The sequence below is a fragment of the Amaranthus tricolor genome, chromosome 8 (genome assembly GCF_026212465.1).
Source record: "Amaranthus tricolor cultivar Red isolate AtriRed21 chromosome 8, ASM2621246v1, whole genome shotgun sequence".
Lineage (NCBI taxonomy): Eukaryota > Viridiplantae > Streptophyta > Magnoliopsida > Caryophyllales > Amaranthaceae > Amaranthus > Amaranthus tricolor.
The window spans coordinates 9,740,092-9,757,780 of NC_080054.1; the positions used below are offsets into that span (position 1 = coordinate 9,740,092).

General features: G+C 34.7%; 1 protein-coding gene across 3 annotated transcripts; it reads left to right on the top strand.

The window, feature by feature from the left end:
• Positions 1-285: 285 nt before the first annotated feature.
• Positions 286-17,004, top strand: LOC130820560 (DNA mismatch repair protein PMS1-like). 3 transcript variants are annotated; one of them, XM_057685976.1, is made up of 12 exons: positions 286-744; positions 3,569-3,659; positions 4,195-4,518; positions 4,801-5,967; positions 7,296-7,549; positions 7,633-7,759; positions 10,773-10,841; positions 11,003-11,076; positions 12,028-12,093; positions 14,151-14,254; positions 15,600-15,781; positions 16,684-17,004. In XM_057685976.1, exons 1-12 carry the CDS (start codon positions 683-685, stop codon positions 16,807-16,809), a joined length of 2,646 nt encoding a protein of 881 aa, XP_057541959.1. In that variant the 5' UTR covers positions 286-682; the 3' UTR covers positions 16,810-17,004. The 3 variants fall into 3 exon arrangements, 2 of the variants coding, with proteins under 2 accessions (XP_057541959.1, XP_057541958.1); XM_057685975.1 differs by lacking the exon at positions 3,569-3,659 and having other exon boundaries at positions 287-744; XR_009045232.1 differs by lacking the exons at positions 3,569-3,659; positions 15,600-15,781; positions 16,684-17,004 and having other exon boundaries at positions 287-744; positions 11,010-11,076; positions 14,151-14,224.
• Positions 17,005-17,689: the final 685 nt, after the last annotated feature.

Genomic DNA, 17,689 nt, shown 5'->3' on the forward strand with positions numbered 1-17,689 from the left:
ACTACACATCCACCTTAGTATACGCATCTCTGTTACTTTCATCCTCTGTTCGAAAACTTTCTTTACGGGCCAACATTTTGCCCCATATAACAACGCCGGCCTAATTGCAACACGGTAAAATTTACCTTTTAATCTCCTCGAGAACTTTTTAAATTTCTTCAATTAAATGATAAAATTATATATATATATTTTAAATTTCTTATATTTATTTCATGTGATATATTTTAGTGAGTTTTTCTATACTTGAGTTCAATTAGCCGAGTTTTGAACAAAATAGACTTTGAATCGCTTACGAGCCGTCGAGTCTCATTTAAGTCCTAGTCTCTTAGATATGCCGCGCCAAGCCGTCAACAGATGGGCTTGTGCATTTTTTTTGGCGGCAAAATGTTTTAATCCAACTGTCTATCAGTCTCTTCTTTTAGCAAATTAATTAGGGTTTTATCACACAATCTTAATTCTCAAAGCCATTCCTTTGCGTATTGATGAATGTTTTCAGCATCGGAAATGGCGGAAAAAACTCCATTAAAGGCTAATTCGCCGGTTATAAAGCCCATAAACAAGGGTGTGATCCATAAAATATGTGCGGGTCAAGTAATTTTGGATCTTTCTTCGGCCATTAAAGAGCTTGTTGAGAATAGCTTGGATGCTGGTGCTACTAGTATCGAGATTGCTTTGAAGGATTATGGTGAAGGTTGGTTTCAAGTCATCGATAATGGTTGCGGCATTTCCCCCAGCGATTTCAAGGTCTGCTTTAATTTTTTGTTTTCCACTGCTGTCATTATTGTATCTGATTTTGGAATTGTTGTTTATTATTGAATTTTTTTTTTGTTAAGGGTTATTTTCGCTTGCTGAAATTCAACTTTCTATTTAGATTGAAACATTACTGATGTGCTGAGAGTCTGAGATTCCTTGTCACTTTTATGAATTTTAGGCGAAATGAAATTAGCTGAGGCTTTCCAGAGCCCAGAAAGAGTTTTTGGGTGAATTTGAATTAAAGGAAGGAAGGAAAGGGAGGGAAGGAGTCATGAATTTTTTTCCACATCCCATGCGATAAGAATTTTTTTCTTACAAATTGTAAAATAGTTCACCCCTCCACTTTCCTTCCTTTGTCTTTTGTCATCCACAAGAATGCCAAAAGCCTTAATCACAAAAGATTATTCCACTACATCAACTGAGAATCAGTCTCAATAGCTCATTTCATTTCAATTTTCTTTGATTTCAACTTGTAATCTGAATTTTTCTTTTTTTTTTCCAGTTCTGCCTCTATGTTATCTTTTTTGGTCCTCGATCTCGTTTAAAATCCCCCATATTTCAACTTTTGATCCTCCTTTAAGGGTTTGTCGATAGTTCCACATGCCTAAAATATCTCAATCCTTGAACAATATTTTTCATCTTATCCTCAATAACTGCGAGACTGCATTGCCTAAATCTTTTCTAATGTCTTCTTTTTAAATTCTATCCTTTAAAGAAGAAAATGTCATCCCATCATCTCCATTACCTTTCGTTTTCTTTAACTTTCCTTTCAAACATAGCATAAATCAATTATAAGTTCTCCCATTTTAGTGATGTGTAATGAAATGGACACCTCTAGTTTCAGAGTTTTGAGTGAGTTCAATGTATCTCTTTTGTGTGTCCGACATATTGGATTTAGGGTGAGTGATAAATTGAAAGTTATTTTCAATTTGTACTTATCCCATTATCTGTGCTTCTTTAAAGTTTACGAAGACAACTCTTTTATCCATGTAACATTAGTTAGCCTATATCATACTGGTATCGTGTGCTTGAGAAAAGTTTCTAAGGTGTGATTATTAGTTTATAGACAAAAATTGCTTGAGGAATGACTATGTAAGTATTTGGATACAAGCATTTGATTTCTTTTGACTTCACTTAATGCCAATGATTAGGAAACCAGAAGAATTTTAGAATGTGCTGGGCCAAATTATAAAAAATCAATGTTAGGTTTTCACAAAGGGTATTAAAATATTTAAGTAAAAATTATTTTCATAATTGCCGATACTGAACGAAGTCATTCTCTTGGAGCTCTGCACCGGTTAATGGTTATGTCTTTCCCATATCTTTCCTTTCTTCGTATTCTTTCCTCTTCTCAACTCTCCTCCTTTAAAATTTTAAGTCCAGCCCAGAAACTTCAAAAGAGCAAACGCCTTCATTGTTAGCATCCTCTTGTTCCGATTAAGTAGTCGTTAAAGGACACTGATGCAGTGCTAGCCCTATCCAAGGCAAAACTTAGAATAAGTTTATGTAAATTATTTGTTTGTCTTATGTTGAGAATTAAGCTTGCATTAGGTGGATGTTTGAAAGGATTCATGCTAATCTATGCTAAATGATTCAATTTTGGTTAAAGCTTTTTTAGTGATAATTTGTTGCGTTAATATTGCTTAGTTTTTGAACTTTAAATCGTCAATTTTGAATTTTATTTCGTAAAATATCAAACTTAGCAGTTGTATACTACATATTGACCAATTTATAGCTTTTTGAAAACAATTCTACTGTTGCTGCTGTGATAACAATGTGAATGTAATACATCAGTGTTAATGAATGCAACAAGCTGCTCATATTAAAGGTCTAATAAGAAAGTTTCCCTACAACTAAGGTGAGCCTTTGATTGGCCTACACAAGCAAGCACCTCCGCCTTCCCAGCTCAAAACAACTAGTAGTTCAAAAGAGATGGTTTAGTGAGGATTTACTGTGAATCAGCTAGTTTCTGTCCTTGTAGGAGATTATTTTATTACAGATACGTAACATATGTAATATTTTTAACTTGTTCATAGCTTTCTTAGCACATATGTAGGCTGTAAGCTTAAATAGGAGCTTTTCATCCTGTTTGGACAGATTTGGCTTATTAGAAGTTGTATAACATTTACTTGAGCTGTAAGCTTAAGTACATACTTATTTAGTAATTAAGCTTAATTACATACTTATTTAGTAATTAGGCTAAGTGTTTATTCTCAAAACTTTAGTTTCTTCATCTTCATAAGATTTGTGGTGGTTTGAACTTGGAAGTCTTGAACTGATTTTGATAAGTGCGACAACCTGAGTGCTTAGAATCAGTTTAGGTGTTGTTGTGTGAGTTCTTGTTTTGAGCTGTCTTGAATGTTTTCTTTGCATCAAAGGAAACATTTTCGATTGCTTAAAACTTGTTTTTGTTGCCTTATGCATATTTGGATATTGGAAACAAAACAAGAACATTTAGTAATTGTTTCCAGGTTATCTAATCACTTTCCTAGCTTGATATGAAAGTTCTATCACCTCGTTATTGTTTTGTATCTAGTACAAAGTTGATCACAACTCTTACAATACCCACACCATGATCAATTTGACAATCAAACCAACAATGTTCGCACTCCGATTCTTGAATACACGAATTGTGTAACAACTAAAATTTACATGGAACATCCTTTTAAGAGTTAAGGATAAAAACCATTGGACCACTGAGAAAGGCCACCCATGCTACTCTTAGTATGATAAAATGAGAATAACATACTTCAGTCAAGTTCATCAAGTGCTCAACCCATCGTCAAGCATTATAAATAAGATTTTTAAAAACCAGATTGCAGTGGATGAAAAAATATCACCAAAAAACAGAGAATATGCACACCTTCATTTGCCGGCAAGCCGGGGCACCCAAAAAAAGAATCAAGGTGATTATTATCTGATTCATTATAGGAAAAATTACTTAGAATAATCTAACATTTTCTTGATTTTTTTACAATAATCTCACAGATTAATTAACCATGAATAATCCCAACTTTAGGGGTATTTGCCCAGAGTAAACTCGGTAATTGGATAACTTGCTATAACAAGTTTTATTTTTTAAAAAAAGATAAGTTAAAATAAAATCTCAAAAAATGTAAAAAAAAAGTGTTAAATTTTTTTCTGAGTTTTTTTATTATTTGGAATTTTTTATGTAAATGTTCAAAATTTTTCTCTAATTTTACGTTAATTTTTAGATTACTTTTTTGGTAAATTACCTACTATAGTAGGTCATTCGGTTACCCGAGTTTACTCTAGGCAAATACCTCCTAAAGTCGGGTGATTCATGGTTAATCAATAGGTGAGACTATTTTAGGAAAATCATGAAAAAGTTTGATTTTTCTAGGTAATTTTTCCTTAATAATATGGCTTGGATTTTAATGCCGATGAGTATTAATAATTTTATGATTTTTTTTGGTGCAGGTTCTTGCCCTCAAGCATCATACCTCAAAATTGGCAGATTTTTCTGACCTACAAATGCTCACCACATTTGGCTTTAGAGGAGAGGCATTGAGTTCCCTTTGTGCACTTGGGAGTTTGACAATAGAAACTAGAACAAAAAATGAATCAGTTGCTACACACTTGACGTTTGACCACTCTGGACACGTGATAGCTGAAAAGAAGACAGCACGAAAAGTTGGTACTACTGTAACTGTTCAGAAGTTGTTCTCAAATTTGCCCGTACGGAGCAAAGAATTCAGTCGAAATATTCGTAAGGAATACGGGAAGCTTATTTCTTTATTGAATGTGAGTTTTGGTGATCTTATTACCTGTAATTGGGTTTTTAAGTACTTGAGAAGTTTAGTGTTAACTTTAGATTTTGAAGTTAAGGATGACTGTCTTCTCTCAATCCTTTACTAGGGAAACTAACTAAAGGGTTCCATCTCTGCTACATTTTGTTTTCTGTGAACTAAGAGATTCTGGAACGCTATAATTAAGTGAACTTAAATCATCTGACTAATTTAATATCTGAGGTTCCTGAAATAGTGCTTGCTGATTTGCGCTGCATGTTTTTCCATATTCTTTCAGGCGTACGCTGTCATTGCAAAAGGAGTTCGACTTGTCTGCACCAACATGTCTGGTAAGAACGCAAGATCGGTGGTCTTGAAAACCCAAGGAAGTGGATCACTTAAAGATAACATTATAGCACTGTTTGGCATGAGCACTTTTACGTGTTTGGAGCCTCTGAATATTTCCATGTCGGAGGATTGCAGAGTTGAGGGTTTTGTCTCTAAATCTGGTAATGGCAGTGGAAGAAATATGGGTGACAGACAATTCTTTTATGTAAATGGTCGACCCGTTGATATGCCAAAAGTTAGTAAACTTGTGAATGAGTTATATAGAGGTACAAACTCACGTCAATATCCTATTGCAATCCTGAACTTCATTTTTCCCGTTATGGCATATGATGTGAATGTCACACCAGATAAGAGAAAAGTGTTTTTCTCAGATGAAGGCTCCTTTCTACAATATCTGAGAGAAGCTTTAGGGATGATCTATTCGGCTAGTTCTGTCACTTACAGTGTCATGAATGTAACTGTACCTGATGAAAAAGATAATAAATCTACTTGCCCGGTGGGATTGCAGCAGACTCCTGTGCAGCCGTCTGTCGAAAGAGCTCAGGCTGAATTATGTGACAAAAAGCAAGCTGCTGGACATGATATTATTCCAGATCCTATTGGGAAGGATAGCCAAATTTTATCTTTTGGCCTCCACAACAATGCTCAAAATTCACAGGACAGGGATTTTAGTCTTAAGGTCCACAGCATTAAGAAGACATATATTGATTCACATGGCCGTGACAACAAAATGACTAGTGTTAGTATCGATGAACAATGCCTTAAAGAGGTTGAAAGTGATGTTGCAGTTGATTATGGTTTGAGCAATAGGTCGAGCTTAGTTCAATCGTCACTTAACAAGTTTGTCACTCTGCAGAAGAGAAAGTATGAAAACATGTCTATGCCTTTATCAGAAGCCCCTATATTGAGAAATGAATCTATTCAATGCAATGAAAAAGATGATGTAGAATCACCTTTTGCTGCTGCAAGCTCAGTCACCAAGTTCCATCGTGTTATAGACTCTGCTGAGCTTTTTGGACACCAGCCATCCAAGCATTCTGAAACTGCTGCAGATTTGTGTAAAACAAGTAGAGGCTTTTTAAATGATGGTGATGCCTGCCTGGATGTGTTAACAGAGGTATGTTTTTTTGTATCTGTGAAGAATCTTTTTGCTAGCCATTCCACATTCAATTGACACACACAAAACCTTTGGCAGAGGTATGTTCATGAAAATGTTTGGTAAAATTAGTTGTTGATTGCAGTTGTTTATAAGAAAAAAAGCCATTTACTAAAAGAAGTTTTTTGGTTGTTTGATCAACAAACAAATCAAAAGCTAAAAATGAACCAACATGCTGAAGCGTGTTATCATACAAGGCCTATATTATTTTTTGAATGACATATTTAGTTTCTAATGCTAATAATATCTCCAATCAGTTTCCTTATCAATTTGCATATTTATCTGAATGCATCATTTGAGGTAATGACTAATTTTTGGATGGAAAGGGATTTATTGAACTCTTGTAAAGGTTCTGTTTTTGGTGGAGAATAGCCAAATATTAGGTCATGATTGGTCAGTTGTCTTCCGTATCAAAATGATTAAAGAAGCTGCTCAGTTCATTCTTTAACCTTGTGCTTGCTACATTTGATTAATTGTAGCTATGTTAGGCAGTTAGAGGGTAGAACCGTAGAAGGTTTGATTAGCCGTTAAATGGTTTTGTTAGAGAAGGTAAATTATTTGTTGTTAGCAATTGTCAATTAGCTATTAGCATTTTTTACATGTCAATAACATATCTAAGATCATATAATATCTTATTGAGAATTTGCTAGGTTGATGGACACTGCTTTTCTTTCCCCCTTTTTTCTCGTACAGAATTCAGAGAATTTGTGTATAAATTGCAAATTTCAAAAATTTCTATTAACCAATGTCCAAATATATAAATGTCAAATGCTGGAAAGGGTCTGGTATGCTAAAATGCTTTTGAAGATGCTAATTTTACAAATTATGTTACTCACGAAAAATATTCCATGGTCAGTAAATAACTTTACTCCTTCGCCATTTTTTAGTCCAGTTGAATTACAACTTTCGTCCTTTTTCTCCTTGGTCGGATCTAGGTTACCCTCTACTCTTAAGCAAAAAGCTGTTTTTCAAGGGGAATTTTATTTTAGTTTCTGTAATGAATGTGAAGTCTTTTCTTTATATAGATATTCTTAACGTTTGTATCACTGAGTGGAAGTGTCCAACTGTTCTAACTACTACATAAATACAATGTTCTGAATGCAACTTGATATTAGATCTTCATTCCAGAATCACCAAGAGTCTTTCTTGTCATGATGACTGCACCTTGCAAATACGTTCCTAAAAGTGTTTCTTGTGCTGTACTTGATTTGGTATTGAGATGTTTAATGTAGTTGTCACTAACTTGTTTATTTGGTCTTTTGGATCTTATATTTGCTCTCCAACTTCAGGAAGTCAGGGTTCAAAGCGAAAGATCACCTGTTACCAAAGCATTTATACCAAGTGTTTCAAGGAAAGAAAATGCAGAATGTGTGCTAAAAGATGAATCACTTGAAGCTCAGCCAACGGAAGGTATCACTCCGTCGTTGGTTTTAAATCCATCCTTCACCTTGCAATTTGATATGAAAGGCCTCTTGGAAAGGCGGAAACAGAAGTTTTCACTATTGCATTCAAGCTTTGATGTTCATACACAGACAAAAGCAAGGTTTGTAGAACTTTGTATTAGAATTAATTCCTGCTCTTTGTTTCTTTTTCTTTCTGTTTTATAAGCTCATTGATTACATACAGGTGCTATGCTGCTGCAACACTAGAGCTTCCTCAAGCAGATAATGAAGAATGGAAAGCGAGGGCTCTTGCTGCTGCAACTACAGAACTGGAAAGGCTTTTTAGAAAAAGAGACTTTAGCAGGATGAAGGTAATATATTGATGTAGCTTATAAGCATGGAAAAAAACCGTGGTAGCTAATGCGTTTGCGCGGCTATAATGGAGTAATAACGTGAACCGCGGCCGATGCGTTGTGAATATTTAAATAAAAATCACATAAGGGAAGTTTTGAACCTATAATTGCATTTTTGTTGTCGAACTACTATTATTATGCAATATATGCCTATAGCTATTATAATTACACTATATGAGGAACTTTTAATGGATTATTTATTAACTCAATTGTTAATTATTTTGTTTAACAACTAAAAAATTATAAGTAACTACTTTAAGCTTAATAAATAAAGTTGATGGGTATTAATGAAATTCTTACGGGAAAACAAATGGCGTTGAAATGGTAAAATATCGTTATAACGTTGAAACAACTGGCCTAACACCTTATGTAACGGTCAACATGACGTTTTGTTTGTGATAATTCATGCACTGTTATATAACGGGATTTAATGTCGTGGAAAATCTCATACTGTTTACATAACTGGCGTTACTTAACGTATTGGAGGAGTATTTATTTCATGCTTATAAGTTGAGATAAAAGCAGCAGCCTTCTTGGTTGACTTTATGTTTTCTTTGATTAATGGTGTGTATTAGGCAGTTATTTCTCCAGACTTAAGTCCTTAGAAATTGAATAGTTGTTGAGTGATGTCTATTTGTTTAGACTTTAGAGTATGTTTGGATAACATTTTAGGAAGAAGGGAGGGGAGTGGAGGAAAGATTGATATATTTTCCTCTTACATCTTTCTAATGTTGGAAAGGTTCTTTTGCACAAAATGTGAAGGAGTTTTCTCCTGATTTCCTTCCTTCTATTTTTCTCCTCTCCCCTTTTGGTATCAATATAAAGGAAATTCATGGAAAGGAAGTCCATGGTAAATGGGAATGTAAGGATGTGGCATTGTGGTGTTGAATAGATATAATGAGCATTCTTGCTCTTGGAACTATGGGTGCAATGTTTTGAGAAGTTGGGATCTATGACTGCAAATGGAAAAACCCATACCCTGTTATGGAAGTTAAATTATGAAAAAGACAATTTGAAGGGAGAGACAGCTTCAAAAAGGACTCAAATATCATTTTAAGCTATGGTAAAGATCATAAGTAAAGAGGGAGGAGGATACACTAATCTCGATTGAATTAATAAGATGTATATGGTGTAGATCAAGTCAAATGCCAATGAGTTGGCTATACACAGTGCCCCTATATTTATAACACTCCCTTCATGATTTCCACGAGATGCTCTAGATGCCCATGGGGTTACCTCCATTAAGGGACCATGAGCACTCTATCCCTCTGAAACACGGACTGATCCTGTCAATGCGAGACCATATCAGTACCCACATGCCCAAAAATATGACATTGATAGGTTGTTTCATGGCATGCTCTCGGCTGGCATAATACAACCATCCACCGGCCGGTTTTCAGATTTTTTTTTTTTGAAGACAAACGATGGGTTCTGGAGATATGTGTCAATCATAGGGAGTTGAATCCAGAGACAGTGGAGGTTGACTAGTACCCTTGACTAAATATTGACGACCTTGTAGATGAAATGACTGGGTCTACAATGTTCTAAAAGTTGGATCGTTAAATCTAGGTACAGGCCGAAACTGCTCGTTTGACGGCCATTCACTCTCACAAAGGCCATTACAAGTTTCTCTAATGCCTTTTGGCTTACATATGTACAGGCGACCTACATGTCTTCAGGTCTTATCGCTGGAAGTTTGTTTTAGAATTTTTTGATGACATGCTCAACTGTTGTAGGACCAAGAACATCAAGTTCATTTGGAAAAAGTCCTGATTCCTGAAACTATTGCGCGGACATCAGTTATATGCCAACTGGAAGAAGTGTGAGCTTGGACAAGCCAAAGTGGCATAAATGGGTCTCCAAATCTCAGCAGCAGGTGTTGATATGGACAGCAAGAAGTTAATGACTAAGGATCATCATGGATCAGCTCTTTCCACACAATCTGAGAGTACAGGTCCCTGGAGGCAAATACTATAGAAAGCATATAGCTGGCCTGCGAGAATTGCTTGGCCGGTGACATCCCAACTTAAGAAAGATAATTTTTGGTGGTTTACAGAAGCTACTTAAAATGTCTGGCTTTTCCTTGCCATTCACCTTTGAGACAGTTGTTGCTACAAGGAACCTAATAACATTCTATACTCTGAACTTAGGCAGCTGAGCACAGAGAGTCAAATTCTGAAGAAGAGTTATGGCCAAGATTGAGGCCGGATTATCATAATTGCTACAATGCGGTTATGATATGTGATGTCTGATGTGGACATTATTTCCATTATGCTTCCATGTCCCAACTTAAGGACAAGATGGCTCATGGCTGCTTTGCAATTGAGGATCGCTAAACGTAAAGTAGTCTATCCAACAATTTGTTTCACTTGCCCCAGAATGAAGGCCAAGGATAATAAAGGAAACACACACTGAAGTTGATAGTCAAGAAGAGTATAGAAATGCATGAACTGTTGTGGACAATATTTAAAGAGTTTCAGATAGTTATAGCTTATAGTACAGTATATATTGAGAGGTGACAGAATGTAGAGAGGCATGTGAGAATTCTTTTTGCCTGTTACACTTTTCTTTTGTTGCGGAGAAACTTGGCTTCTGGAATTGCCAATAGAAGAAACGCAATTCATGTTTGCCTTTTCCCAATACCTTCATATTTTTCTTATTTCTACTGTTCGTACCAGAATTAGTTGTGTCAGATCTGAGGTAGCACTTGTTTACTTGAATGAGTAGAACAATACCATGTTTATATCATTGCCCCCAAATTCAAATACACATGTACAAGCTTACGCTTCAAATTCAATACCTTTTTTGTTTTCTGGTAATGTGGCAGCTGAAAATCTTTTTATCAGCCTCTTTCTGTCAAGTACTGGAAGTCATGCATATGCTTCATTGCATTTTTATCATCTGAACAAATCGCTTTTTATTTATCTTGGCTTATTTTTTATGGTATGCTAAATTTTATATTCACTTCCAGGTAATTGGGCAATTCAATCTAGGTTTTATAATTGGGAAGCTAGATGAAGACTTATTTATTGTGGATCAGGTTTGGCCATCTTAGGCATCTTTGTTTCTTTCCTTTATTTTGTTGGTAAAAATAACTACAATTCTCAGTGTGATATTGCTTTGTTGTTAGTTTCATTTCATAGACGCTCTTTCTCTGCCCACATGTGTTGTTATTTATTAGATAGCTCTTTTTATTGCTAGCATGCAGCTGATGAGAAATATAATTTTGAGCGGCTTTCAGAATCAACAATTATGAACCAGCAGCCTTTACTGAGGTAATTTTCTTATTTTATGAATTGATCCTTTTCCTTGAGATAGTCAACTTTTTGATTTGGAGTATCATTGTGGCAGACTTTAGTGCTTTCTTTGGTTTTCCATGTAATTTGGTTGAAATGCATTTCTAACTATAAAATTTTCTAAAGCTTCAAACATTAATGAACTTCACTATTTTTAATAAATTTGGCCTCTTCCCTAGTCCCTGCTCTACTACTTTCCTCATTGAGGAAATCAAGTGGAAGATACTGTTCAATCTACTTAGTTCCTGAATCTACAGAAGTATAGTTTTGATATTTTATGGTATGGATTTATATATCTTTATTTTCTCTTCATAAGTTTTTTCTTTGAGCCCTTTTCAATAATATCATAGGAGTTGTGAAGTTAGATTTGAAAGAGCGTTCAAGTGAGTGTTTTAAGTATCTTGACTCAATTTCTCACAAGAATGATGATATTGATCAAGATGTTAAGAATAAGATTCAATGTGGGTGGATCAAATGGAGGGATTTAATTGGAATATTATGTGGCCAAGCTTAAAGAAAAATTCCAGGGAGATAGAACCCGAGAAGCTAATGCTTGCATAAGACTAATTTATTCACGACTTTTTGAATATCGCACATTATGCTTAAGCATTGTACCTTTACTATTTTCCTAGTTCACATATTAGTTCTAGTGTATATCTCTTTTTCTTCTTACGATATGGAATTGCCTTTTGTAACATTGCGTGCACATGTTAATCTTTGTGTTTGATATTCTCCCATTGTTTATACTCATTTTGCTTTCAGGGGGAAAATTTTTGCACAATTATCAGCATATTTGAATCATTTTAATGAGATTGTTTTCCTCATGCCAAATGTTGCATTTATAAACGTGTTTGCAGATACAATATTTTAATGTACAAAAGCATCACTTATTTATAGCTATTTTCATGTTTAATCTTATTGGGCACACAGGCCAATCAGGTTGGAGTTGTCTTTGGAGGAGGAAATAGTTGCCTCAATGCATATGGATATAATCAGGTAAAGTGGCGGTTGTGTTTTTACCTTTTTTGTCTTTCTCTTTCTCTGCTCTTCTTAGGCTTTCTGCCATTTGTAGATGTCATGTAATCTGTCCATGTGAGTAAAATCTAATGTGTTCTTTTCCATAGCCAATATCAATAGATAGTCCCAACAGATTGACTGCCATGACTGGTATGCGATATCTTTCTAACAACACTAAATCAAGAAGTTGGGGTGGGCCTGTGGGGGAGCCTGATCTGTCAAGTTTAATTTTCGGTTGAGGTTTGGAAAATGGATGTCCTTGATATATTCAATGGTCAGGAATCCAGAATTATTGCAATGGCTAGGGAATGGACTAAATTCTGGTAACGCTTGATAAGGGAATTAACATCTTGTGGTCATATATATCCTTAAATATAACCTTTGGAATATGCGCTACTTGTAAATTTTGGTGATGCTTTTTTATGTCTTTTTTTTTGGGGGGGGGGGGGGAGTTGTTTCTGTTTGGTTTATTCCTAGAAAAAGAGTATATTCTATGCAACCTTCGTTTTTGCTCATATGACAGTATTCTCCTCTGTTAAAAGCTTTAGGTGATAGTCTCTTGAGCATAGAATTCAATAAATGGGATGGTGAGCTTTGGCTTATAGATGATGAGATGTTACTAGGAAGAAAATTTAAGATTGAGATTTGAGTTCAATTACAGTTTATATATTGGTACAGTGGTGCACTAGTAAACTTGTTAGATATATTGAGATAGGTGAATGTAAGACCTAAGAAAATTTTATGTTAAGGCATTTGGAACCTGTGGGATAATTTTTCAGTTTCACCAGTTTTAAATCTCGGTATCCTTAACAATACAAAGGCTTGAATGTTTTATTTCTTGATAAAGAAAACATTTATTAATGAAGAAACTTCGGTAGTACATTATAGGGATGAGAGATCCCTGGAAAGCTCAGCTATCTAACTACATTCGTATGTTCCATTCTCCTCTACATACATTAATATGTTCCATTCTCCTCTACATACATTAATATGTTTCATTCTCCTCTACATAGCTCGTTTAAAGAACAATCTTGAAAGAGGCCATTGGCCTTAGCCCATAACGAGGTTAAAAATTTTGCCTTATTCCAAATATTTCTGAAGACAAGAATCTATCGTTAAAAATTTGCCTTTTCAACAAGATAGACCGTAGAATTGTTTACAACACATTCATAATTTCTTGAGGTCAAAATAGCCACCAAACCCATGAAAATTAGTAAATAAGAAATCTAGACCGTAGAATTGTTTAACAACAACACATTCATAATTTCTTGAGGTCAAAATAGCCACCAAACCCACGAAAATTAGTAAATAAGAAATTCCCAATTCTTCTCGGAGCAACCCACTCTTCCCCGCCAATCTTAAAAAACCTAGTCCAAAGACACTTCGCTAAACTGCAAGGCTTAAAAAGATGATCATTATTTACTCCATCCTTCAAACAGATAATGCATCTATGTGGATTTAAAGACTTATTAGATCTATAAGTTCGTAAATACTCCAATGTATTAAGCTTCCCTAAGATAACCAACCAAACAAAGGCCCTTACTTTACAGGGGACTTTTGTTCTCCAAATCATATTGGCCACCATAAAGGAAGTAGATGTTGGAGAAGGGGAAACGAAGCAGGAATAATGAGGCATTGGAAAAACCTTTTGATGGATCAGGAGACCAAATCCAAGTGTCTGAATTCAAAGAAGGGTGAAAGTTCCAAAGTAGAGAAGGAATTTCAGACACTTGGTTAATCCGTCGATGGCTTGGATTGTTGATCTCTAATACTTAAGAGTTTCAGTGGTACTGAGGCCAGCCATAGCTATATAGGAATAAAAACCTAAATATGGACCGGAGTGATTGTCATTATCCTTGCTTTCAATCTAAAATTATTTGGATCTTCATCTAAGTTTTTATTTTTCTCATTTTTGTTTATGAAAAGTTGATTTAGCATATTGTCTTATCTAATATTTTTTTTTATTTTTGTTTATTATCCTTATGTTAGATGTTTCATTTAGCACCACAGTTTACTGTTCCATTTTGATGTCACAGGAAAAATGGTTTTTCCCTGGAAGAAGATCTTGAGGCATTTCCTGGAAACCGTTTTATGTTGAAAACTGTGCCCTTCAGTAAAAATGTAACATTTGGAGTTGAAGGTAATAGTTGTATTCAGAGTCAGACTCCCTTGAACTGCAATAACTTGCATTCTGATTGGTAAAAGTTCATTAGAATTCAAAAACTGACTCATCATTTAGTTCAGTAATGCTCATTGGTGAATGATGGTGTCTTGAGTTGAATTGAAAATCAAAATTCAATGTCAGAACTTAGTAAGAAACATAAGTGGAGTAATTGCTAAGTACAAGCTCTCTAAATGGCAAATGCTGGACATGATGATTTTTTATTTTATTTTATGTACTTCCATATTTACTTTCTTATTAGTTTTACTTCTCTTTCCTCTAACTGCTTCCCCTAACTGACCTTCTTTCTCTATTATTTAAAGTATTTTCGTTTCTCTTCGATTTGACCATTTTAGTTTGTGATCCATTGTTTACTTCGTTAGAATTGCTCCTCTAAGTTGTCATAATAATTTTGTTTGAAGGATGGATAATGAGTAGTCACATATAAACACAGAAGCTAAAAATTTTAAAGGGGCCCAAATAGTCGATACAATAGCAACATAATTTTAGTCGAACAACCAATATATTGGTAAAAATAATTATCTAGAGACAAATTAAAATTGTAATGTCGTTTGAATAGGAATTTTTATTATTGAAGGAAAAAGCTATTTATAAACAAAGTATTAAATCTATAAATTATGCGAGGAAATTATACTACATATAAATATCCAGATCAGTGCTTACTTACCTAAATCGCTAATCCCTTTGCGAATGGTTAAAAGCAAAGTATGGTTAGTTTTGGTTTGTTAGTGACCCATTTGGACAAACTGAGAATTCAAAAGGTGGATTACGGCACTGTCTTGCTGCGAATAGCCGAACTTGTACCTTTTAGAGGCTTATATATTACACTGATGAATGGACAGTTTTATTGTGGACATAGGTGGCCTGTGGCCATAAATTGCATGCTTGGACTTCTTTCATGTTCCTTGAATTCCAAATCTGATTTTCCTAAGTCTTGGTTATACAACTTTTTCATCAGGTCTACCTTGACATCATTTAGGTTAAGGGTCTCATTTGTGGGTGATAGCAAAGTGTTGCTTTTGTTACCAAACTTTGTGAGATTAGTGTTGGCAGCAAGATATTATCTTAAGCAACCAACGAGAATTTCAAAGTTCATGATTTTTGAGCGACTCCTTCCAGGAAAAAATATGCTAAATCATTGAACATTACCTTGCAATATTCAGAAGAACGATGGATGATAATTTACCGTTCATGAATATTAATTGACAGATCTATAATTATTATCCATTCTTATTCCTCTTCCTTTTAGTGCAGTTCTTCTGCCACTTCGATTGTGCTTAATGTGCTTCTTATACTAGTACAGATGTGAAAGAGCTTATTTCCACTCTTTCGGATGGTCAAGGAGAATGCTCAATGATGAGTACCTATAAATCGGATACCTTAGACTCGATTTGCCCTTCAAGAGTTCGAGCAATGCTTGCATCACGTGCCTGCAGGTCGTCCATTATGATTGGTGATGCACTTGGAAGGAATGAAATGCAGAAGGTATTGTTTGCGCTTTTCCTATTGTGAATTTCTCTGATAATAGGAAAATTTTTACAAATTAACCTTTTATTATAATAAATATAAATATATTATATATTTTTTTAAAACCATCTTATATAATCATTTTTGTTTTATAGTACTTTCATTTTGACAGCATTTGTGAAGTTTAATGGTAATCATCTGAATAAAAATGAAGACAAAAAGGAAGAGACTTATTTTAAGAGGGCAGGTGCTTATCAAAATATTGGGTTAGGTTTCTTTTGAACACCTTTAAATCAATAACATGACATTAACTCAATGCCAAGGCAGGGCTTGGAGAGGTTGGATGTTTTAGTTCCTACAGTTCAGACCATAGCAGTTGGCTTGCTGCCTAGGATGTGCATAACAATTCGTCCGAATTATTCAATCCGGTATATCCGGTATTCGTTTTCATCTAATATCGAAATTAAATCTAGATTCTGGTCATGGTTTTTGTGAAACCGGATATCCGATCTTTGATATAATTTTAGTTTTAGATTTTGAAATAGATAACTTTAAGAAGTAAAAATCCTTAAGTAAATTTCATAAGGGTTGCCTGTTAATTAATTTACTCTATTGAATATCTAACTATATTGCCAAAATAATTATTTTTCTAACCGTAAAAATATTTTTGATTAAAAAAGATTTGATCAATTAAAGTTAAAATATCTAAATGTACGCACAACATTTGAATATACTGACGAAGATTTTTTTTAAAAGAAAAAAACAGATATTTGGTTTATCCGGATTGGAACTAGACTATGATTTTTAATTAATATTCGAACCTTTCTAGTATCCGATTTTATAAAACCCTACTTGCTGCTGCTATATCATTGCCTGATGTATGTTTCAAACTTTCAACATATGATATCTCAAACGTGCAGATCCTCGAGCACTTGGCTGAACTGAAGTCTCCGTGGAATTGCCCGCATGGTAGACCCACCATGCGGCATTTGGTCAATTTGGCTGTAGTCCGTGATAGAGAAGCTCCAGAGATTAATAGTCTGTGACTACTGAGTGCATGAACCCGAAGAAACCCTGCCAAAGTGACGTAGTGACTACTGAGTACTGACTAGATAGTAGTAACTAGTGAGTAGTAGTGCAGTTTTGTAAATTACCCTGTAAATATGCTCAACTTACAAATTACAATTACAATGTAATGCTGTAATGCATCGATAATTTGATCAATATTTTGCTCTTGAAAAGAATAGGCTACCTCCGAAGATGAAACTGAATATCGGAAAAGCTGCTTTTCTTACTGTCAAACTCGGCTACTCGGGTTAGATGATAATGTTATGACGATCGAGAATTATGAATTAGTATAGTGGTCGATGTGTTAGAATATATAACATCCTGGGGCCTCAACCATCAGTGTAAGCTTTTGGTTGAGTTGGTTCCTTGAAATGATTTCAGAAGCCAGTGAAACAAGAGGTCATCGGTTCGAATCTAAACCACCCCTCATTAAAGTGGAATATTCAGAGCCAGGTATGAGGAAGGTCTGTGTTGCATTCACACTTAAAGCCCATTGGGCTCTCATGTGAGGGAGCGTGTTAGAGTATATAACATATTTTAGGGCCTTAACCATCAGCTTAAGCTTTTGATTGAGTTGGTTCCTTGACACGATGACTTCTCATTTTTCATTGTGACAGAGGTTTGATTTTCACTATCTACAAGAAAGATTAAATCTTTTTCTCCTCTTGATTGTAGATATTATTTAGTCTATCCCTACAACAAAAATTAAACTTTTGTGTGATTGTTTCGCTTTGAGACACAACCATACAAAGAATTTAATTTACATTCAAAATGACTCATTTAAACCGCAAAATAAGTGTTTTAAATTCTTGCTTTCTTGGTAGAAATATTATTTTTAAATACTTATTCTTTCTTTTT